The sequence below is a fragment of the Pelmatolapia mariae genome, linkage group LG7 (genome assembly GCF_036321145.2).
Source record: "Pelmatolapia mariae isolate MD_Pm_ZW linkage group LG7, Pm_UMD_F_2, whole genome shotgun sequence".
NCBI lineage: Eukaryota > Metazoa > Chordata > Actinopteri > Cichliformes > Cichlidae > Pelmatolapia > Pelmatolapia mariae.
The window spans coordinates 26,687,430-26,705,657 of NC_086233.1; the positions used below are offsets into that span (position 1 = coordinate 26,687,430).

The window sequence follows — 18,228 nt, forward strand, 5'->3', positions numbered from 1 at the left end:
ACAGATTGAGAGACTTGGATGTTCTGAAAAGCTCTGTAGTGCATGAAGCTGAACTGACACTGACAAACTGATTAAGATCCTGAAATGTGAAGGAAAAAAAAAAAAAGAATCCTCAAAATAATCTTTAAACATTGAAATATGACATTAACATTCATGACTTGAGTGAGCTGATGATTAAAAATTAACTTTAATCAGTTCTTTCTTTTCTTGAAAAACAAAGTCATCTCTAACTGAGAAGTCATCATCAGACTGGTTGGTGTTGTTCACTATATTTTCACGTGGGTAAGCCCAGGAAAGTTCGAAGCATGTTAGAATGGATGAATAAATCTAGACGTTTCCAGGTAAAACACTTCAGTGATTTTGACACAAACATTGGTTTCAAGTCATGGTTATGCAGGTTACAGATCACTGAAATATGGGCATAACTATAAGTGAATAAAGCAGGTTCTAATAACCCCATTAACAGAGTTCTTGTAACACACCTTTGCTTGTCAACTGACAATCCAAATGTAGACTGATGACTTTAAATCCATTTAATAAAGACATTACAGTTTTACACGATTGTCTCCATAATGATGACATACACATTAACCAAATGCCCGTTCATGGCACTGTTGACTATTTAGTTAAGGGTGTAAACTGATGGGCAAGAAAGACTTTCCTGACTGACCTCAGTGCCTGACTCCAAGTAGATTTTTACATCGCATCCTTATATTCCACTTCTGTTGGTATTGACTCATATGACCTTAGAATCTTGAATGGTAAATTCTATATACAGAGTCAATATTGAGAGTACTTTTTTTTGCTAACCCATCTCCATCCAAGAGAGAGAGAGAGAGAGAGAGAGAGAGAGAGAGAGAGAGAGAGAGAGAGAGAGAGAGAGAGAGAGAGAGAGAGAGACTGTATTATCGACTAACTGCTCTTTGAACATTTATTCAGTTTTTTGCACGTCCTCAGATGTTGACTTCACTCTTCCCGAGGCTCATATGAGCAGGCCAAGGCCTAGCCGTTCAGTCTCTGTGTAACCACCTCTCTGTACATGATAGAGATGTACACAAAGAGAAGTAGGATTACAAAGAAATCGTCCATGAATCCCAGAAGACCAAAGAGCGCTTCGGGGAGGATGTCGAGCGGAGAGGCCAGGTAGGTGATTGCCCCAATGAGGCAGAGAAGAATTCGAATCCTGAACATCCAGAAGAGGCCACCCACAGTAAACATCTCTCTAAAGGCGTGACGAAGCAGAGTGGGCACATCCCGCAGCCTGTCCATAAACTGAGGTAAACCACAGAAACAGAAACAAAGTTGTCAATAATAACTCACGTTTATCTCATTTAAGGTAGTATCATATCGGCCATTTCATGGATGGCTGCTAATTTTAAATCCCTCTCTTTCGCATGTCTCCCATGATAGACTTGTAGAGAGAGCAAACATCCACTTCTTTAACAACTTTCCTAACTTTTGTATCAAGAATATAACTGTTGTTGGGTTTCAGACTATGACTCACAGAGACAAAGAAGGAGTTATACAGTGGAAAAGTCCACAGCTCCCAAGACCAAAGGAGACAGATCAGGTCACGATCTGGTGAGCACCCTCTTTTTTTCCCTTTTTCTCCCCCCCCCCCAATATATAACCATATTCTGGGTTGTACAGAATGAATATTCAAACTTAAAGCCCCAATCTAAATAAATATCACTGTGAAATACTCACAGATCTCGGCTGGCCGGAAAACCTGCGGTTGTAATCATTGATATCTCTTAATATTAGCTGAGGTTCAGCTTCCCCATCCTGTACCCTCTGAGGACTGGCGTGCTCATGAAATAGTGGAAAGAGCAATGTTACCTGTAATTAAAAAAAAAATAAAAATAAAATAAAGATATTTTTAAGAAGGATACCAATACTGATATTGATGATAATCACATACATCGGTCGACATATGTACACTTTTTTTTTTGGCTTTGTTGCCAGTACAACAGCAAAACTGCTTAGAGAGATTGGGATCAGAGGATGGGCACAACGGCAGGCTATAAGAGAATTAGCTAACACTGCTGAGAGGAGCAGTCACTGGCTATGGCTAAAAAGGGCTGAAATCACTTGGGCAGCTAAGGCAGTCAGCTAACCGCGATACACATGCCAAGGATTGATCGACTCGTGGTGGGCCTTCCTCAACAGGGGGCATCGAAAGGGTAAAACATAACATTAGAAGTTTTGCTGGTTGACTGCTACAGCTGTCTCAGGGCCTCCTGGGGACTGTGCAGTTAACCTCATGGTAGTACTAACTAAAAAGAAGAATGAAAAATGTTCTGCTCTTCTCCCCTCTGCTCTTCTTCCCTTTTCTGGTAGGCAGTGGGGAGGTAGAGCGCACAGCCCGATCCGGCGGGGAGGTGTGGGAAGCCAGATCGGGCGCCCCCCTTCCGGCTCTCCTATCTTATCTTACTTGTCTTACTCCTCTCTGTCACCTTTTCTGTCCCTTTGAAGAAATGAGGCTCCATAAATGCTAAAGAGGTAAGTATTTCTCAGTTGTAGTGAATAGATAAAAAATAAACTGTAGAAAATTAAACAAGAGAAAGAAGAAGAGAAAAACAATTTTAACATAAACCATTGACACACTCTGGGGCCTGATCAACCCTGGCAGGGCCTCCTTGGATGAGGGTGTCTAGTGATAATGGCTGAAACACCCGATGAATCCAAGGTCCACCACTGACGATGTGTCGCAAATTTAACAATTTAGATCAGATCTCTAATCCCTAAACCTAACCAGGGAAAATGGCAGGCTAGCTTGGGTAAAAGAACAAAAGTTGAGGCACACAACAATGTGTGCTGCTGGTAAAGTTTCTGGGCTGCTTTCCTCATAACAGCCATCCCTCAAGATTTTCTCCATTAAAAGCAATGCATTGTCCGGGATTGTAACATCTAGTCCTGAATCATTAGAGGCATAGATAACAGTTTTCCCCAAAATTTGCCATGTGTAGTTTTTTTTTTTTTTTTAATGTACTCATTTATAGTTATATCGGCCAGTTGATATTATAAATCAACTGGGTGGTAATATATATATGTAGAGCAGTGCATGACAGTGCATGACAGGTCACACAGCACCGCTCTGACTGACACATCACTTATTCCATTTAACACTCATTTCCAACAACTGTGGCAGTAGCTAAATGCCTAAATAAAAAAAATTAAGGTATTTTTGTGCATTCAAAGATATGAATACAGAACAGCTGGCAACTTATGAATATCCCTAGTGTGCATTTTAACAAGTACTGAAAGACTCACCATTTGTCTGCAGATGGGGCAGTTAATAGCTCCCAGCCAGGTGCCGTACCTCCAGTAGGCTATGATGCAGGAGCCTGTGTAAGAATACAGGATATGGCACATGAGTAAAACTAAAGCACAAAACAATAGCTATTAGCTAAAAAAAAAAAAATAAATATATTATATATATATATATATATATATATATATATATATATATATATATATATATATATATATATATATATATATATATATATATATATATATATATATATATATATATATATATATTTACTCCAAATGATGTTTTCCTTAATGTGCATATTTTCAAATAATGTCGACATTTGTAGCAATTTTGTACTTTTTGTACTACTTTTTTAGTAATGAAATAAGCGATTAAAAGAATGAAATCATATTATTTTGTTTAGTGCACATTACTGAAATCTGTACAATAATCTCACCACAGAAAAGGTGTCCACAATTGGTTTCCACAGGCAGAACAGCCTGCTGTAAACATACAGGACACGACATGTCTGTGTAATACTGCTGCCTGGCTTCAGCCTGGGGATTTTCATCCTGCAAAATGAAATCAAAAGCATACAAATTAAAACGTTTAGCACATTTGTTATAACAGAGCGCACAATTTTGAGAGTCATTCCCTGCAAATGAACAATACACATTATAAACCATTTACTAGCTGTAAAAGAATATTAATATTTATCTATAATCAGCCCTTTTGCAACTTCCTGTTGTGACTTGACAATTTAAACCTTTTCAGTTCCTTCTTCTGGACTTTTGCCAGTTCCAGAGACAAAAACTAATTGCTTCTTTTAAATTTCAGAGATATAAATATAAATTTTAAAGGTTGCTTTCTTAAGATAACATAGAAATTAAACACCAACAAAATAATAGTTTTAGTAAAGGATGACATCCTCCAAATTAAAATATAATCCTCAAAACTCTGCTTTTCTGAGTTTGAAATGTTCAGGCGATGTTTCAAACCACTCAAAGGATTCCAAGTAATACGTAGGGCTAAAAAGGCTGGAGCTGCGCTTGCGTCTTTACCTGCTCGGTCTGGAGCTGTTGTCGGACGGCTCTAACATGCTCCTGATTCTCAGGATGAATATTTTGCTGCTCTTGTCTGCAAATGTCAAAGGATGATTTGGCAATCAGATGTTTGTCAGCGTAAACTATGAAACAGAGCGTGACAATGCAAATCCAAGACAGTGAGCAAAGTTTTAATACACTACCTAACTGCCTGTGAACACAGTAATGAAACAGTAACACTGATGAACTTCATCATCAGAGTTACGAGTAGCCCTAAAGTGCAATATTCTACATGATTACAACCCTCAGATATATGCATATATTATCAGTCCTGAACACCTGTCATCCAAAGAAAAAGAAAACGGTACTTTCTTTTTATTAAACAATCAATTGCTTACCTGCAGAGGAGAGTGAGGAGGCCTGCAAGGAAGGCGACACTGAGCACCACCACAAATAAGACCTGGTTGCTGACACCTTCAATGAGAGTGTCCTCATCTTGGATCAAGTAGTCCAAGTCCCCATGCTGACCGTCCTCCATCACCCACACTCATAGCCTACAACTCTGGAAAACAGGGGGGGGGGGAGAAAAAAAAAATATCACTAATTATAATTTTAAATGTTAGTAAAAGCTATATAATTTAACGGACTATGAGGTTCCACTAATGTGTTCCCAAGTCTGTGAATGCCACAAATCTGTGGGTTTACGGGATTAAGCTGCGACATTAAAGGCTTGTTTTTAAGTGACCTGTTAGCAATAGCAGCGAGCAGTCCATTCTTACCAAAACGTTACAAAAATAGGTTAGCGACACTTTATGTCCAGTCTACTAGCCTACTTGTCCCTGCATGTAGCATTCTTCCGTTCACTGTGTTGCTATTATCAGCTAGCAACGCCCGCTTGCCAAGTTTAGCGCTGGCGTAGATTAGCTTTTAACACATTAATGAGCACAGCTACTGCTGGTAATGACAGTGTGTGGCTTTTGGAAACTCCTCCACCATAGACAATATTGAGCCCTGTAGTTATTTATATACCAGTGAAAGAAGGACAGCTTCTGTCTTTAAGTCTGAGCTCTTGCGGGACATTTATCGCCCCCAAATCAGTCGCATAACGACCCTTTGACGACAGGCTTAGCAGGGCCGCCTTAAGTTATAGCAGAAGAGTGTGGAACAGAGCATAATGAAGCTAAGACTGTTTACGTAACGTGCAAAGTAATTTGAAACGTTTTGCAAGACGGACTATGATGAAAGAGCTCACCTGATAATAAGAAGTCCACCTCCACTCGGTAAGCTCTTTCCAAAAGCTTCACCTGTCCGCTCCATCCACTCTATCGAGACATTTCCCCCCCCCCCCCCCCCCAATTATGACAGATTTTAGAGGCTCAGTCAAATTAGGAGACCAGGAGCAATCGCTTGCGTGTTGTTGCTCTTGCTTGGCATGCCGATGCTACTGTTTCGGTTTGCAACAACTTCCTTTCCTTCTTATTCTCTTAGAGGTATGCAGGTTAGAAGCTACGACGACAGAATGCTGCCCCCTAGTGTTTATTAATGACGTTATTTTTGTACTTTATCCTTTATCCCATTAGTTTTTTTGTTTTATTTTACATAAATTAAACATATTATACACAGAGAGAGTAATTTCTGAAATTGTTTAACTGCTCAGAAAAATAGTTTTAGCTTTTTAATTTATGTATTGTCCTTCGTTTATTTAACTTAATTATTTATGAGAGACTTATATTCTGTCTCTACTGACGGAAATGTCTTGCCTTAAATAGAAAGACGTCTTCATATAGTGTATAACTTTCCTATTAGATTTCTTAGTACATGCCATATTAATGATCCAAGCGATGACTTGTTAACCATGCTTTGACCAATAGGTGGCAGAAGTGCTAATACAATGTAGATGTTTCTTACAAGAAGACGAAGAAGAAAAAGAAGGAGAAGAAGAAGCACAAGCACCACCACCGCTAGTGCGTCAATATTACGAACAGTTCTACGAAGCTACTTTTGGCGACAAAAAGGACCCAGTTTTACACAGCTCTCTTTAACTGAGGCACAATGCCTCGTTATGCACAGCTAGTGATGGGTCCTGCGGGTAGCGGTAAGGTAAGTTATCACTCATTCAGTTAAACTTGTTGAAATACCTTGTTGTGCTATTTGGCTAATGCTAAGGCATGAGGTTGTCTTGTGTTCAACACAGACTGCATCTGCTTTTTGTTTACTGGAGTTCACTTTCATTTCAGAGTACCTACTGCTCCACCATGGTCCAGCATTCAGAGACCTTAAACCGTTCAGTTCAGGTGGTCAATTTGGACCCAGCAGCTGAGCACTTTGATTACCCTGTCATGGCAGGTAAATGCAGCATAGTTTTAGTTTACATGACATAGTAGTGTCCATAGAAGAGAGGAGGATACGATTAACCCTGATAAATGGCTTTTAATTAGGCTCTAACATTAATTCTTGCTTTAGTATTTAGCATATAGGAGTTATTTTACACGACCCACGTGGTAACTTTATTATGTTTCGGTGCTCTCAGACATTCGTGAGCTTATTCAGGTGGATGACGTGATGGAGGACGATTCTTTAAGATTTGGCCCAAACGGAGGTCTGGTTTTCTGCATGGAGTACTTCTCAAACAACTTTGATTGGCTGGAGGAAAGCCTGGGTCACGTGGAAGATGACTACATATTGTTTGACTGCCCAGGTAAATGTTTCAAAGAGGGTATGCTGAAGCCAGTCTTCCATTGGCTTCAGCACAGTGCACTTGTTTGTGCTGGCGTGTGGATGGGATTCAACATATCCTGGGCACTGTTATTTGTTAATTTTGTTTAAATCACCAAAATAGATTTACACTCATGGCCACTTACCCTCAAAATTACCTTAATTCCTTATGGCATACATTCAACACGGTGAATTCCTTATAGACTTTGGACCATACTGACAGAATAGCGTCACACAGTTGCTGCAGATTTGTCAGTTTGTTTGAGATGCCAAAACATTGATTTTGTCCATCTGAGACTGAAGAAGGCACTTGGATGAGTGATATAATGTTTCTCCCACTGACAGTGCTATGGTTTTGATGGACAGAATCAATGTTTTGGGATTTCATTACCTGGATGATTGAGCATGCAGCGAGACATAGTTTGAGATGATTTTGAGCTTTGTAGCATGACAAATTATCCTACTAGAAGCAACAGTCAGAAGATGGGTTTACTGTGGTCATAAGGTAGTCAGCAGCAATACTCAGGTAGGCTGTGGGGTTTAAATTGTGTTTTCTTGAACCTTTGCAAATTATAGCCTCAGTTTCCTGTTCATAGTTGAGAGTAGTGGCACCTGGTGTGGTGTTCTGCTGCTGTAGCCTATCCGATTCAAGGTTCAGCATGTTGTGCATTCAGAGATGTTCTTCTGTAAACCTAGGTTGTAATGAATTTGAGTTACTCTTGCCTTCATATTAGCTTTAAACAGTCTGGTCTTTCTCCTCATACATGAACAAGAATTCTCACCCAGAGAACTGCCGCTCTTTTTTTCTGGACTGTTGTCTGTAAACCCTACGGATGGTTGTTGATGGCTGTTTGGGGAAAATCCCAGCAGATCAGTTTCAGAAATACTCGGACCAGCCCGTCTGGCATCGATAACCATACCATATTTCCCTTTTCTGATGCTTGCTTTAAACTTCAGCATATTGAATGTGTCTGTATGCTTAAATGTAGTTGAGCTGCTGCCATTAGAGAGTAACAAACCTATTGAATTGGCAGGTGAGTGTATATTTCATTATTCCAGTCTTGGAACAAGGTATGTTATCGTTGGAAAAGTGGTTGTCCGTGTGTGCTTCATAGAACTGGTGTGAAGCGTGGCTTCTCTTTACAGGGCAGATTGAGCTGTACACACACCTTCCTGTAATGAAGCAGCTGGTGGAGCAGCTCCAGCAGTGGGAGTTTCGGGTTTGTGGAGTTTTCCTTGTTGACTCGCAGTTCATGGTGGAGTCTTTTAAGGTAACAGTCTCACAGTGTCTTCCTCTGATTTATTTGATTTTCCTTTTTTTAACTTCATCTCTGTACAAACACACACATAATATAATAGTGACAGCACACCTTTTACTTGTCTCCTACTGTAGTTTATCTCTGGAGTCATGGCTGCCCTCAGTGCTATGGTGTCATTAGAGATTCCTCAGGTAAACATCATGACAAAAATGGATCTGCTTAGCCCCAAAGCAAAGAAGGAGATTGAAAAGTAAGTTTCATATGAATTGACAATGTTAAGTGCACACAAAATCTACAACAGTAATTCCCTTTGTTGTCTGTACTAGGACTAGATTAGAGTTTTCTTTTCGTGTTATTCAAAACCTGAACATGTTTGAAGAGACAATTCTTAGTTTTAATTTACTTACATTTTTATGCATTGCATTTTTTCACAAGATACCTGGACCCAGACATGTACTCAATGATGGAAGACGGCTCCAACACAATCAGAAGCAAAAAGTTCAAGAAGCTAACCAAAGCTATTTGTGGTCTCGTAAGTAAAGGCCTTGATTTGGTACTGCATCACGTTTATGACCAGATTGATATTTTTATTAATATATTTGTCTGTTTTTAATGAGACTGTATCTGTTTGTGTATCTAGATTGATGACTACAGTATAGTAAGATTCCTCCCTTTTGACCGCACTGATGAAGAAGGTATTAACATAGTACTGCAACACATTGACTTCTCAATACAGTATGGAGAGGACCTGGAGTTTAAGGAGCCAAAGGTGAAGAAACAGCACAACCCACCCACCCCAATTAAATAGAACTAAAAAAAAAAAAAAAAATTATATATATATACATTTATATGATGCATTATATAGCTTTTCATGATCAACCACTTTTTTTGTTCTGTACCTTCTTTTCCTACAGGAGGTTGAGGAACAGCCTGCTAACCTAAATTATGATGAGATTTTTCAAGACAAAGCGAACAGCTGAGGCGGAGTACGGCCAATCCTGCAAATACAGACTTTGTGTAGTAAGACTGGCAAAGGAGTTCCATCGGACTGTTTGTTGTAGCTGTATGGATACTGAGAAATGGACACGTGAAGAAGATTGTGGATATCATGAATAATGTTTCATGTTTTTTTTGTTTGTTTTGATGAAAATGAAGCTATTCATTTAAAATTATATTTTAAAACAGTGGTTTGATGCATTTAAATGCTTAGCAGTTATTAAAAAATATTGCTATTATATTTTTTTTGAATAAAATGCAACGCAAAATACACGTTTTGCCGCCCGTGTGATGTAAAGTGTTTATTTAGCGCCCCCGGCTGGTTGATACGCCACATGACACGTGGCCACTTCCTGTAAAGCCGAAGGGTGGGACAGCACGGAAGCAGCATCTTGCAAGTGTTGGAATATTTCTGTCGCTGAGCAGTTGGACTGATATTTATCATTCAACATGCCGGTGAGTAAAAATAAGAAGAAACACTATTATTGACGAGCAGAGAACTTTACTGCTAGGTTTAGAGCAAAAATATTGCGCTGAAATCCCACTGAGTAGGAAAAAGGGGCCTCCGAGTTAACGTTAGCATAGTTCGCTAATTACCTAACCATTTGGGTCGCAATTTAACGATGTTTGACATGTCAGAAAGCGCAAACTCGCGTTTGATGCTTTGTTGCAAATAGGTTTTAGCACGCTGCCTATACTTCTTATTATTATTTGGTTCTACGATAACATAACCATTAAACCAGGCTAGCATAGTAGCAATGATGCTATCTGGCAGAAATGTTCCCAAAGAAATCAGGTGACAGCAACTTTTTCTTTTAATATTTTTCAGGCGTATCACTCAAACCTGATGGCCCCCGAAACGAGGCTGGTGGGGAACATGGCTTTGCTCCCCGTCAAAACTCAGTTTAAAGGACCAGCCAGAGGAGACGGTAAGGCTATGCGATGTCTTTTACTTGTGTCAAAAGGTCGATAATGTCCTTCACATAACGCATATCAATTGTAGTGAAGTCTTTAGTAGTGTTTTTTGATTTGGTTAAGTCATTTTTAGGCAATGGGTTGTATCTTGTTATGACCCCTACTTTATTTCCTGATACATGCATCAGATACACTTCCTTATATGGTGTAAAGAGCTCATCCTCAACTTCTAACTTCTTCATTAGAGTCTATGAGCACTTCTGTAATAAAACGGTGCAATTTGTAGTGTCTAATCCACCTAAAGGTTCATTTTAGTCTTCCATGGTGTTGTGGGTTTGACAGATTCAGTGCTATTGAATAATAAAGCTATTATATTTTGCGATTGGGTGATTCTAGTTGCTTGTTAGCAGCTCATAAATCAAGAATGGAGCTCTGCTGGTAGCAAAAAAGGCCTGCATGGCCAAAACGGGAAATGACATTTTAACAGTGACACATACATATGCACATGCACAAATACTGAATTTAGAACCGTAAATTTGTTGATTTCTTCTTTGCTTTTTTAATTTTTTTTTAAATTTTAGGCGTAGATTCTGATATTATTGACGAGGCTATCTACTACTTCAAGGCCAATGTTTTCTTCAAGAACTATGAAATCAAGGTAAGCAATTCATTGATATTTGCACTGTTTTGATTGCATGTGTTCCATGTTTAAGGAGACCAAAATAGTCATAAACCTTACGGTGTTTTTGCTGTATTTGTGCCCTCACCATTGTATCAAAAAAAAAAAAAAAAAAAAAAAAAAAAAATATATATATATATATATATATATATATATATATATATATATATATATATATATATATATATATATATATATATATATATATATATATATATATATATATATAATTTTTTTTTTTTTTTTTCCTTTTCCTCTGTGTTTTCTCTTACTCTCTCTGGAGCAGCTGAGCACTTGGTTTTTCCACATGCCCTGGCTTGCCTCTTCCTGTGATTGCAAACAGTGCAATCTTTTCATAGTTTGCATGGTTTAGGCTGTTCAATTCTGAGACCTAACTACTACAAATTACAGTAACCTCAATGCTTTATATAAATAAATCTTTCAAAAATGTGTGTGTTCATGTGTTTCTTTCAGAATGAGGCAGACAGGACACTGATCTATGTCACACTCTATATTTCTGAATGCCTAAAGAAACTACAGAAGGTAAATTGAAATCCCCACAAAGGGCTTAATGCAGTTTCATCACTTGTAGCAATGAGCTACTTAAATATATATTCAAGTAGGTGACCAGAAAACATAATCAAACTATTTCCATTGGGATATGTGGCTCTACAGTGCAGCTCCAGGAGCCAGGGAGAAAAGGAGATGTACACTCTGGGCATCACAAACTTTCCCATTCCTGGAGAACCTGGCTTCCCCCTTAATGCTATGTATGTCAAGCCTGCAAACAAGCAAGAGGAAGGTAAGAAGCCACAAGCTAGGATTAGTACATGTTTGTCTGCCTTAGGGTGTTTATCAGTAAAGAAGTAAAAACAAACTTGACATTTCACCATATTTATACCAACTGGTGATGTTGTTTCAATTCCCTGACTCTGAATTAGACTGGTTCCCTTGCACACCTCTTATATTTCAAGCCAAAAATAGAAATGCTGACCTTTAAGCTTTAGGGGTCTGGGGCTGAAAATGTTGTTTTATACTTGTGTGATTATTATTTATCAACTCTGTTACACATGAAACTAATGGAATTCCACCCTATTTAAAAACTCCTGAAAATATCGAGTTATTTTACTGAACTCCATATCCAAGTGAATCCTCTCAGATCTTTTACAGCAATCTTACTCCTAAATCTAAATGCCTGGATCTTTTTTTTTTTTTTTTTTTTTGTACAGTATATTATGTGGAAGGTCGACTACTAAAGCCATGCCTTCCTGCTGTTAAGCAGTAGTTGTTGCTGTCTGTGGCTGGACTGATAATATTTGCTCTTCATCCTTCTTTAGAGACTATGAGGGCCTACCTCCAGCAGCTCCGACAGGAGACTGGCTTGAGGCTATGCGATCGTGTGTTTGACCCCCAGACAGATAAACCCAGCAAGGTAAGTCTGGCATGTCCAAAGTGATTGGCTGTTGCGGTCTGTAAACATGGCAAGTAAGGGAAATGTCTCAGGGCTAATGCACCCCTTGTTCCTTAATTACTGTGTCTGATGCATCCAGTAGGATTTAAGTTGCAATACAGAAAAGAACTTGCATAGCTCAAATTTGGATCAGAGACGAACGAAAATTAACTGTTGTTCCTCTTTTGATTTCCTGCCTCCTTTATCAGATTTATACAACTCAATATCAAAACTAGGTCACCACACAGCTAACCCAGGAGGGATACAGGCTCAAATGCTAGATTTAAGCTGCTTTCTACAATCTAAACTAAATATCTGCAGGTTTCAGCAGTTAACGCTGAAACGTGTCCTTTTGACTGAAAAGTTTACCAACTCTTTTTTTCTTTCAGTGGTGGGTTTGCTTCGTCAAGAAGCAGTTCATGAACAAAAGCCTGTCAGCCCCTGGACAGTGAGCAACTAGGACTGCAGTTTTCTACACTTGCAAGATGGATTTTTGGGTGGGGTGGTAAAGGAGGGTCTGCTTTTGTGTTAAGATTTTATACAGTTTATGTTCAAGCATGTCTTCACTTGTATGGATGCTGATTATATTGAGCTGGTGCTTAATTCAATAAAGCAATTATGGAGACGCGAAACTAGTGCAGTTATTGCCATTTAGTTTTTAACCAAATGTGCTGTATTCAGGTTGTGCCACTAGGTGTGAAGGAAAATTTCAGTGACTTGACGTCTGTTTAAGGATGTGTTGGTGTACAGCGGAGGGAAGAAAAGGTTTCTACAGAAAGCAGAACAGTATCTGCATGACTTTATTCACACTTATATCAATACAACTATATTTCATTTGACATATCCATGCTATTGTAACCATAAAAAAAGTTGTTACATATAAACTTCTGTAAGAGGTATTAAAATAACTGCTGAACTGTGACCTCTTCCATAGGAATGAGAGAATACATTTACTCTACATATGCAATCACAAGGATAGGAAGAAAGTCTGTTAATTTAAAAAAAAAAAAAAAAAAAAAAAAAAGAAATCACGGGTTCTCTTTGGTTTGTATGAGACGCCTTTTTTTCCTTGAGTTAAAAAAAGGCCCTTAAATACAGTCCTTGCTGAAGATGGGTTTCTTTTCCTGGCCATCAAAGTTAAGGCAGTGTTCAAGTTCACCAACAAAGGAAAGAAGAAGCACCTGAGAAAGAGGAAGATGTGTTTCTAGATTTCCATCTGATCAATGACTGCGATTAATGAAAAACTGCATATATAGTGAAATGAGTGGCTCAGTGTTGCAAGTTGAAGGAAAAAAAAAAACGAGCAGTCGACAAGCAACAGCTTCACTACAAATAAATAGATTAATATAAACAAGCTTTAGAGAAGGTGCACTTATCCAGATGCCTTCTCCAAAATCTGTTTTTTTTTTTTTTTTAAAATACACAGAATTTAACATTACACTACTTAATATTTAGGGTGATTTCCATAATTTATGTTAATACATTTACTTTAAAAAAAAAAAAACAACCTCTAAATAGGAGCAGTGTACTGTCAAATTCCTTAAGTATGCAAGCCACACAAAAAGGCTGCACATGTCCTGCTAGTGAAATGCTGATAAAGTGGTAACGATATAAAACTGCAGCATTGATGTTACTGCTGTTCAGCAATATTCATGAAGTTTCTTCACTGGCGAAAAGTTGCGAAGATCTGCCAGCCATCTCCCTCAACGGGCAATCCACATCCAGCTCCTACCCAAGAAAAAAAATAAACATTTCAGTTTCTGTTCTAGTTTCATAAGGAAGTAAATCACTATGGTAGGAGGCTGTGAATTCAGAGGGCTCAAAACCCCAAAATTTGTAATGCATGAACAATAAAGCTTCTTCTTGTCATTTCTTAAAATGCAGCTAACGTCAAACCTGCTCAAAGGCAGCCTAGCAGATGTTAAGAGGTTAAATCTGGGTGATTTTACTTACAGAACTGATGATCAGACTGACGCCTTAGTCAAAAGCAGTGTCTTGGCTTTTCCGTACACAACGCGCCACCTTTTTCTTAAAAATTCCTGTAGGATCTTCTCTCCACTCTTTCTGCCGGGTATAATAGACACAAAGTGATTGTATACAGTGTCATTTACTCCCTCCATCACTTCTCGTTTCTACATCTTGGCCACACAAGCTGCACAAATCAGAGATGCCTGTAACACGTTTACTTCATTTCTCTTAGAGCTTACACGTTCTGTCTGAAGCTAGCATCTCTGAAAAATGTGATCTCATTTAACCAAACTTAGAGCAGACAGATTAAGATGTTTCCTGTAAACAGACAGCATCCAGTATCGCCTGGAGAACATGAGCACTTACAGCTGCATCCACATTGGCAGGAGAATCTACATTGGGATCTGCCAGCATGGAGATGACACTGATCATGATGGTCTCCACTGTATGGATCGGTAGCCAGCGCTCCTCAGGCTTCTCGTAGCCGTACTTGTCCTCACCAGGTTCGTGCAGAATGGAAATGCAAACTTCGCCATTTTTTGCCACTGGCATAAAAGAAAACAGGAAAATAAACAGACTGTTACAGTGCTGCAGATAAAAAATAAAAAGTAAAAGCTCATTAAGGGACTTTTACCACAAGTGGTGTGGTATAGGCTTATTCCATACCACTTGTGATAAAAGTGGCTTATGTCATACCACTTAAAAGTGCACGATTGATGGATCTATTGATCCTCACCCTACTGATATAGTTAACATACACGGACTACCAACTGAAGAAGCAATCATAATAGCAAAATAATGATAATAAAAGCAAAACATATTTCTTCTTAAAGTGTTATTGGTTATGTATTTAATGTCATTTAAAGAATTTTTTCCAGATTTACAATTTATGTACTTTATAAAATGAAAATTTGAGTAATTTAATTATAAATATAATTAATTAGTTTTTGTCCCAAGTACAATCCACATTATTACTTAAAAAGCAGATTTACCATTCTTTCACTCCGGTATCACTCAATTTCAATCATTTCAACTAAATATTAATTGTGTTATGTATATATGATGAAACCAATCAGCCAGCTGAGAGACATAATCCATCTAGCGTGTCTTGAATCGGCCCTGGGACCCAAAACATGTCACCTAGAACAGGCAAAGGAGACATCCTGGAAGAGAATAGCAGCTCTACTCTGAGGTCCTCACTCCATTTCTAAGGCTGAAAGATGACACCCTTCAGAAAAAACTCATTTCCATCACTTGCACTTGTGATCTTATTCTTTCAGTCACTACTCAGAGCTTGTGACCACAGGTGAGAGTAAGGACATAGATCAGTCGGTAAACAGACAGACTCACTTTTACACTAGTCTCGTCACCACAACAGACCAGTACAGCACCCACACTGCTGCCAAGACTGCACCAATCTGCCTGTCAATTTCCCAACTCCCCTCTCTTGAGAACAAAACCCAGATATACTTGAACTCCTCCACTTGGTGCAGCAACTTGTCCCCTACCCAGAGTGGGCACTCGACCCTCTTCCAGCTGTGAACCGTGGCCTCAGACCTAGAGGTGCTGATTCTCATCTCAACTGCAAACCACTCGGGTGTAACCTGAAAGTCATTTCTCAATGTAGCCAACAAAACCATTTCATCTGCAAGAAGCTGAGACAAAAGACCCGATATCCTCCGCCCATTAGCTGTGTCTAGAAATTCTCCCCATAAAACGAGTCTGTGACAAAAGCCTTGGCGGAGACCAACACCCACTGAGATTGAGTCTGATTTAATGCTGGGAATGCAAACCAAACAACTAAAAACACCTAAAGCTAATTGAATACTACAAGTAGTTATAATACACAGTTTGCCTCTTGCTTTGCTCAGGGCATGCTGGCACGTCACAGAAGCAGCAAACAGTTGCTACTTTCCCATCTGTGTTTTGGGAGCAAAGTAAACATCTTTTTTTTTTTTTTATGTAGGTCTTCCAGTCGAGTGTTGGACAGCCACATCAGGTGTTTTCACTGTGGTTTAGTGGTCATTAAAATGTGTTCAGAAATTGCAAAATGATGATGATTAATCTTATAAATCACACACACTGCTCTCCGGTATATAAGCTGCATTTATAGGGTAAAAGTAGTGGTATCGGCAATGCTGGCCCTGTATTTGCTTCATATCTGATCAATACCAAAATCTGCAGTATTGCACAGCACTACTGTACATACCCGAGTGGTAGGCTAAGGCTTACATATTTTTAAAACTCATAATTCTTGTATTTTTTAATAATATAAATTACCATCTAAGCCATTGGCTGTGATTAGAAGTAATGTTTGCATAATCATAACCACAATTTAAGACAGCCGCCCCCCCAATGCTAATTTCCTAGCCTTTGATGTAGATTACATAAAGAGGAAGAGGTTCTGAGATGCTTGCTCTTACCATTTGGATGCCAGATTTCAGTGACGAACTTCATCTTAGGAGGCTTCAAAGGATAGTCGCGAGGAAACGTTAAGATAGCTTTGAAGAAACCTCCTTCACTGAAAACGAGAAAGAGGATGGTGTTAACAAGACCAGCTTTAGCTACAGATGGATATAAATCCATTAGTTAAGATCAATAAACAAGAATCACTCACTATAATGTGTCTTGAGGTCCAATAACGACCACTTCCCATTGATAGATGTTATCATCGTCCACGAGCCCGGCAGAAAAGCCGTCCACTGGGTTCTTGATCAGTTCTGCAGATTCAAAGTGATCAAACGTGTTTAAACTCACCACACTGTGTGTTTCGAATAACGTCAGGTAGACATGGAGAGAGTAAGCACATGTAATGAATGGGGGTGTACTGACTTTTAAATAGTAGCTGTTGAGCAATAGCAGCTAGCCTTAGTCATATGTCCGCTAACAGCTGTGTGACACGCTATCTACGCGCGACACGTGCATTACAACTACATTTTCAAGCTTTTATATATAAAACACACAGGTCACATATGACAAACACTGCTACTACTAAACAACAACCAAACGAAACACGTCTGCTTCTCACTTGTGACTGACAATAAAACAAAGTGAAATGCTAGTGTCCACAGACTTAGCAGCAACAGTTAGCTAACTTACCTGATAATTGTTTACGCAATAACAACGAAGACTGTCCCGTCATTTTACAAATGTATGTTTTCCAGTAAGAAGTAACTAACACAAACTAAAGCTGTGGAAACGACTTAAAGTACACCGTCCACGTTTCTTCTCTCTCAGACAACGCCGTCAGTGACTTATAAAAAAAAGTGGTCTCAGGAAGTTGGGGAGCTATTTTTACCCTTTGTCAGATCTCTCAGGCAAATCTTCCTTCCAAGGGACGTAGCCTACCACGGATGTCAGGGTAAAACTAAGCTAAAACTGCTAAAATATTTCATTAAATCGAATAAAAAATACAACTGGGTTTTTAGAAAAAATGTAACGTAAATTAAATCATGTGCACATGTAATGACAGTTAAACAGCCAAATGCCGTGCATTAAAAAAAAATAAAAACCTCTGTTATCTGCTAGCTTAAAAAAAAACTTTATCATTTTACCTCTAATTTAACCAGGGAAACATTAAGACTACAGATATTAAAAATCTCCCTAACGAACATATAACTGACTAAAACACTTTGTTTCTCCTTTATGCATATTAATGTGTTGCATAAAATAATAATGATAATAATAATAATAATAATACATTTTATTTTTAGGCGCCTTTAAAGATCGTCAAGGTCACCTTACATTAGTACAGCAAAATAAAAACATAAGGCCTTATATATATATAAGCCCTCTGATGTATAACCTTTACTGTTAAGAGATATACAGTATGCATAAAATGCACAAACCTGTTACATAATTTATCCTCATACCTGCATGAGATTTAAGACACTATTAAGTACAGGTAAGTATGATAAAGTCCTGTTTGCTGTTGCATCACTCAC

General features: G+C 38.6%; 4 protein-coding genes across 5 annotated transcripts; 2 read left to right on the top strand and 2 right to left on the bottom strand.

Moving 5' to 3' along the window:
* Positions 1-518: 518 nt before the first annotated feature.
* Positions 519-5,786, bottom strand: rnf170 (ring finger protein 170). Its single transcript, XM_063480703.1, has 7 exons — positions 5,555-5,786; positions 4,701-4,864; positions 4,321-4,396; positions 3,717-3,831; positions 3,274-3,347; positions 1,708-1,839; positions 519-1,272 (listed from the first exon to the last, which is right to left on the bottom strand). The coding sequence occupies exons 2-7, from the start codon at positions 4,838-4,840 to the stop codon at positions 1,003-1,005; spliced, it is 807 nt and encodes a 268-aa protein (XP_063336773.1). The 5' UTR covers positions 4,841-4,864; positions 5,555-5,786; the 3' UTR covers positions 519-1,002.
* A 445-nt stretch (positions 5,787-6,231) lies between these two features.
* gpn3 (GPN-loop GTPase 3) lies at positions 6,232-9,502 on the top strand. 2 transcript variants are annotated; one of them, XM_063478688.1, is made up of 8 exons: positions 6,233-6,402; positions 6,540-6,648; positions 6,833-7,000; positions 8,164-8,288; positions 8,411-8,526; positions 8,712-8,808; positions 8,917-9,045; positions 9,191-9,502. In XM_063478688.1, the coding sequence occupies exons 1-8, from the start codon at positions 6,355-6,357 to the stop codon at positions 9,254-9,256; spliced, it is 858 nt and encodes a 285-aa protein (XP_063334758.1). In that variant the 5' UTR covers positions 6,233-6,354; the 3' UTR covers positions 9,257-9,502. The 2 variants fall into 2 exon arrangements, with proteins under 2 accessions (XP_063334759.1, XP_063334758.1); XM_063478689.1 differs by lacking the exon at positions 6,833-7,000 and having other exon boundaries at positions 6,232-6,402.
* A 107-nt stretch (positions 9,503-9,609) lies between these two features.
* arpc3 (actin related protein 2/3 complex, subunit 3) lies at positions 9,610-12,891 on the top strand. Its single transcript, XM_063478690.1, has 7 exons — positions 9,610-9,728; positions 10,102-10,201; positions 10,769-10,845; positions 11,341-11,409; positions 11,542-11,668; positions 12,204-12,298; positions 12,706-12,891. Exons 1-7 carry the CDS (start codon positions 9,723-9,725, stop codon positions 12,766-12,768), a joined length of 537 nt encoding a protein of 178 aa, XP_063334760.1. The 5' UTR covers positions 9,610-9,722; the 3' UTR covers positions 12,769-12,891.
* A 190-nt stretch (positions 12,892-13,081) lies between these two features.
* On the bottom strand, positions 13,082-17,528 carry ube2g1b (ubiquitin-conjugating enzyme E2G 1b (UBC7 homolog, yeast)). Its single transcript, XM_063478692.1, has 6 exons — positions 17,384-17,528; positions 16,902-17,004; positions 16,708-16,805; positions 14,651-14,829; positions 14,270-14,380; positions 13,082-14,044 (listed from the first exon to the last, which is right to left on the bottom strand). The coding sequence occupies exons 1-5, from the start codon at positions 17,424-17,426 to the stop codon at positions 14,294-14,296; spliced, it is 510 nt and encodes a 169-aa protein (XP_063334762.1). The 5' UTR covers positions 17,427-17,528; the 3' UTR covers positions 13,082-14,044; positions 14,270-14,293.
* Between the last annotated feature and the right edge of the window lie 700 nt (positions 17,529-18,228).

What these genes read in the sequence shown, in the direction of transcription:
- rnf170 (XM_063480703.1), bottom strand. Translation starts at nt 4,840, where the DNA reads ATGGAGGACGGTCAGCATGGGGACTTGGACTACTTGATCCAAGATGAG. An exon ending in CTCCTCACTCTCCTCTGCAG is followed by an intron (nt 4,397 to 4,700) that starts GTAAGCAATTGA and finishes TGACATTTGCAG; the next exon opens with ACAAGAGCAGCAAAATATTC. An exon ending in TTTCCGGCCAGCCGAGATCT is followed by an intron (nt 1,273 to 1,707) that starts GTGAGTATTTCA and finishes GGTTTACCTCAG; the next exon opens with TTTATGGACAGGCTGCGGGA.
- ube2g1b (XM_063478692.1), bottom strand. Translation starts at nt 17,426, where the DNA reads ATGACGGGACAGTCTTCGTTGTTATTGCGTAAACAATTATCAG. An exon ending in ATTGCGTAAACAATTATCAG is followed by an intron (nt 17,005 to 17,383) that starts GTAAGTTAGCTA and finishes TTGAATCTGCAG; the next exon opens with AACTGATCAAGAACCCAGTG. An exon ending in GGACCTCAAGACACATTATA is followed by an intron (nt 16,806 to 16,901) that starts GTGAGTGATTCT and finishes TCTCGTTTTCAG; the next exon opens with TGAAGGAGGTTTCTTCAAAG.
- arpc3 (XM_063478690.1), top strand. An exon ending in TCAAGAACTATGAAATCAAG is followed by an intron (nt 10,846 to 11,340) that starts GTAAGCAATTCA and finishes TGTTTCTTTCAG; the next exon opens with AATGAGGCAGACAGGACACT. An exon ending in GCCTAAAGAAACTACAGAAG is followed by an intron (nt 11,410 to 11,541) that starts GTAAATTGAAAT and finishes GTGGCTCTACAG; the next exon opens with TGCAGCTCCAGGAGCCAGGG.
- gpn3 (XM_063478688.1), top strand. Translation starts at nt 6,355, where the DNA reads ATGCCTCGTTATGCACAGCTAGTGATGGGTCCTGCGGGTAGCGGTAAG. An exon ending in TGATTACCCTGTCATGGCAG is followed by an intron (nt 6,649 to 6,832) that starts GTAAATGCAGCA and finishes CGGTGCTCTCAG; the next exon opens with ACATTCGTGAGCTTATTCAG. An exon ending in TGGAGTTTAAGGAGCCAAAG is followed by an intron (nt 9,046 to 9,190) that starts GTGAAGAAACAG and finishes CTTTTCCTACAG; the next exon opens with GAGGTTGAGGAACAGCCTGC.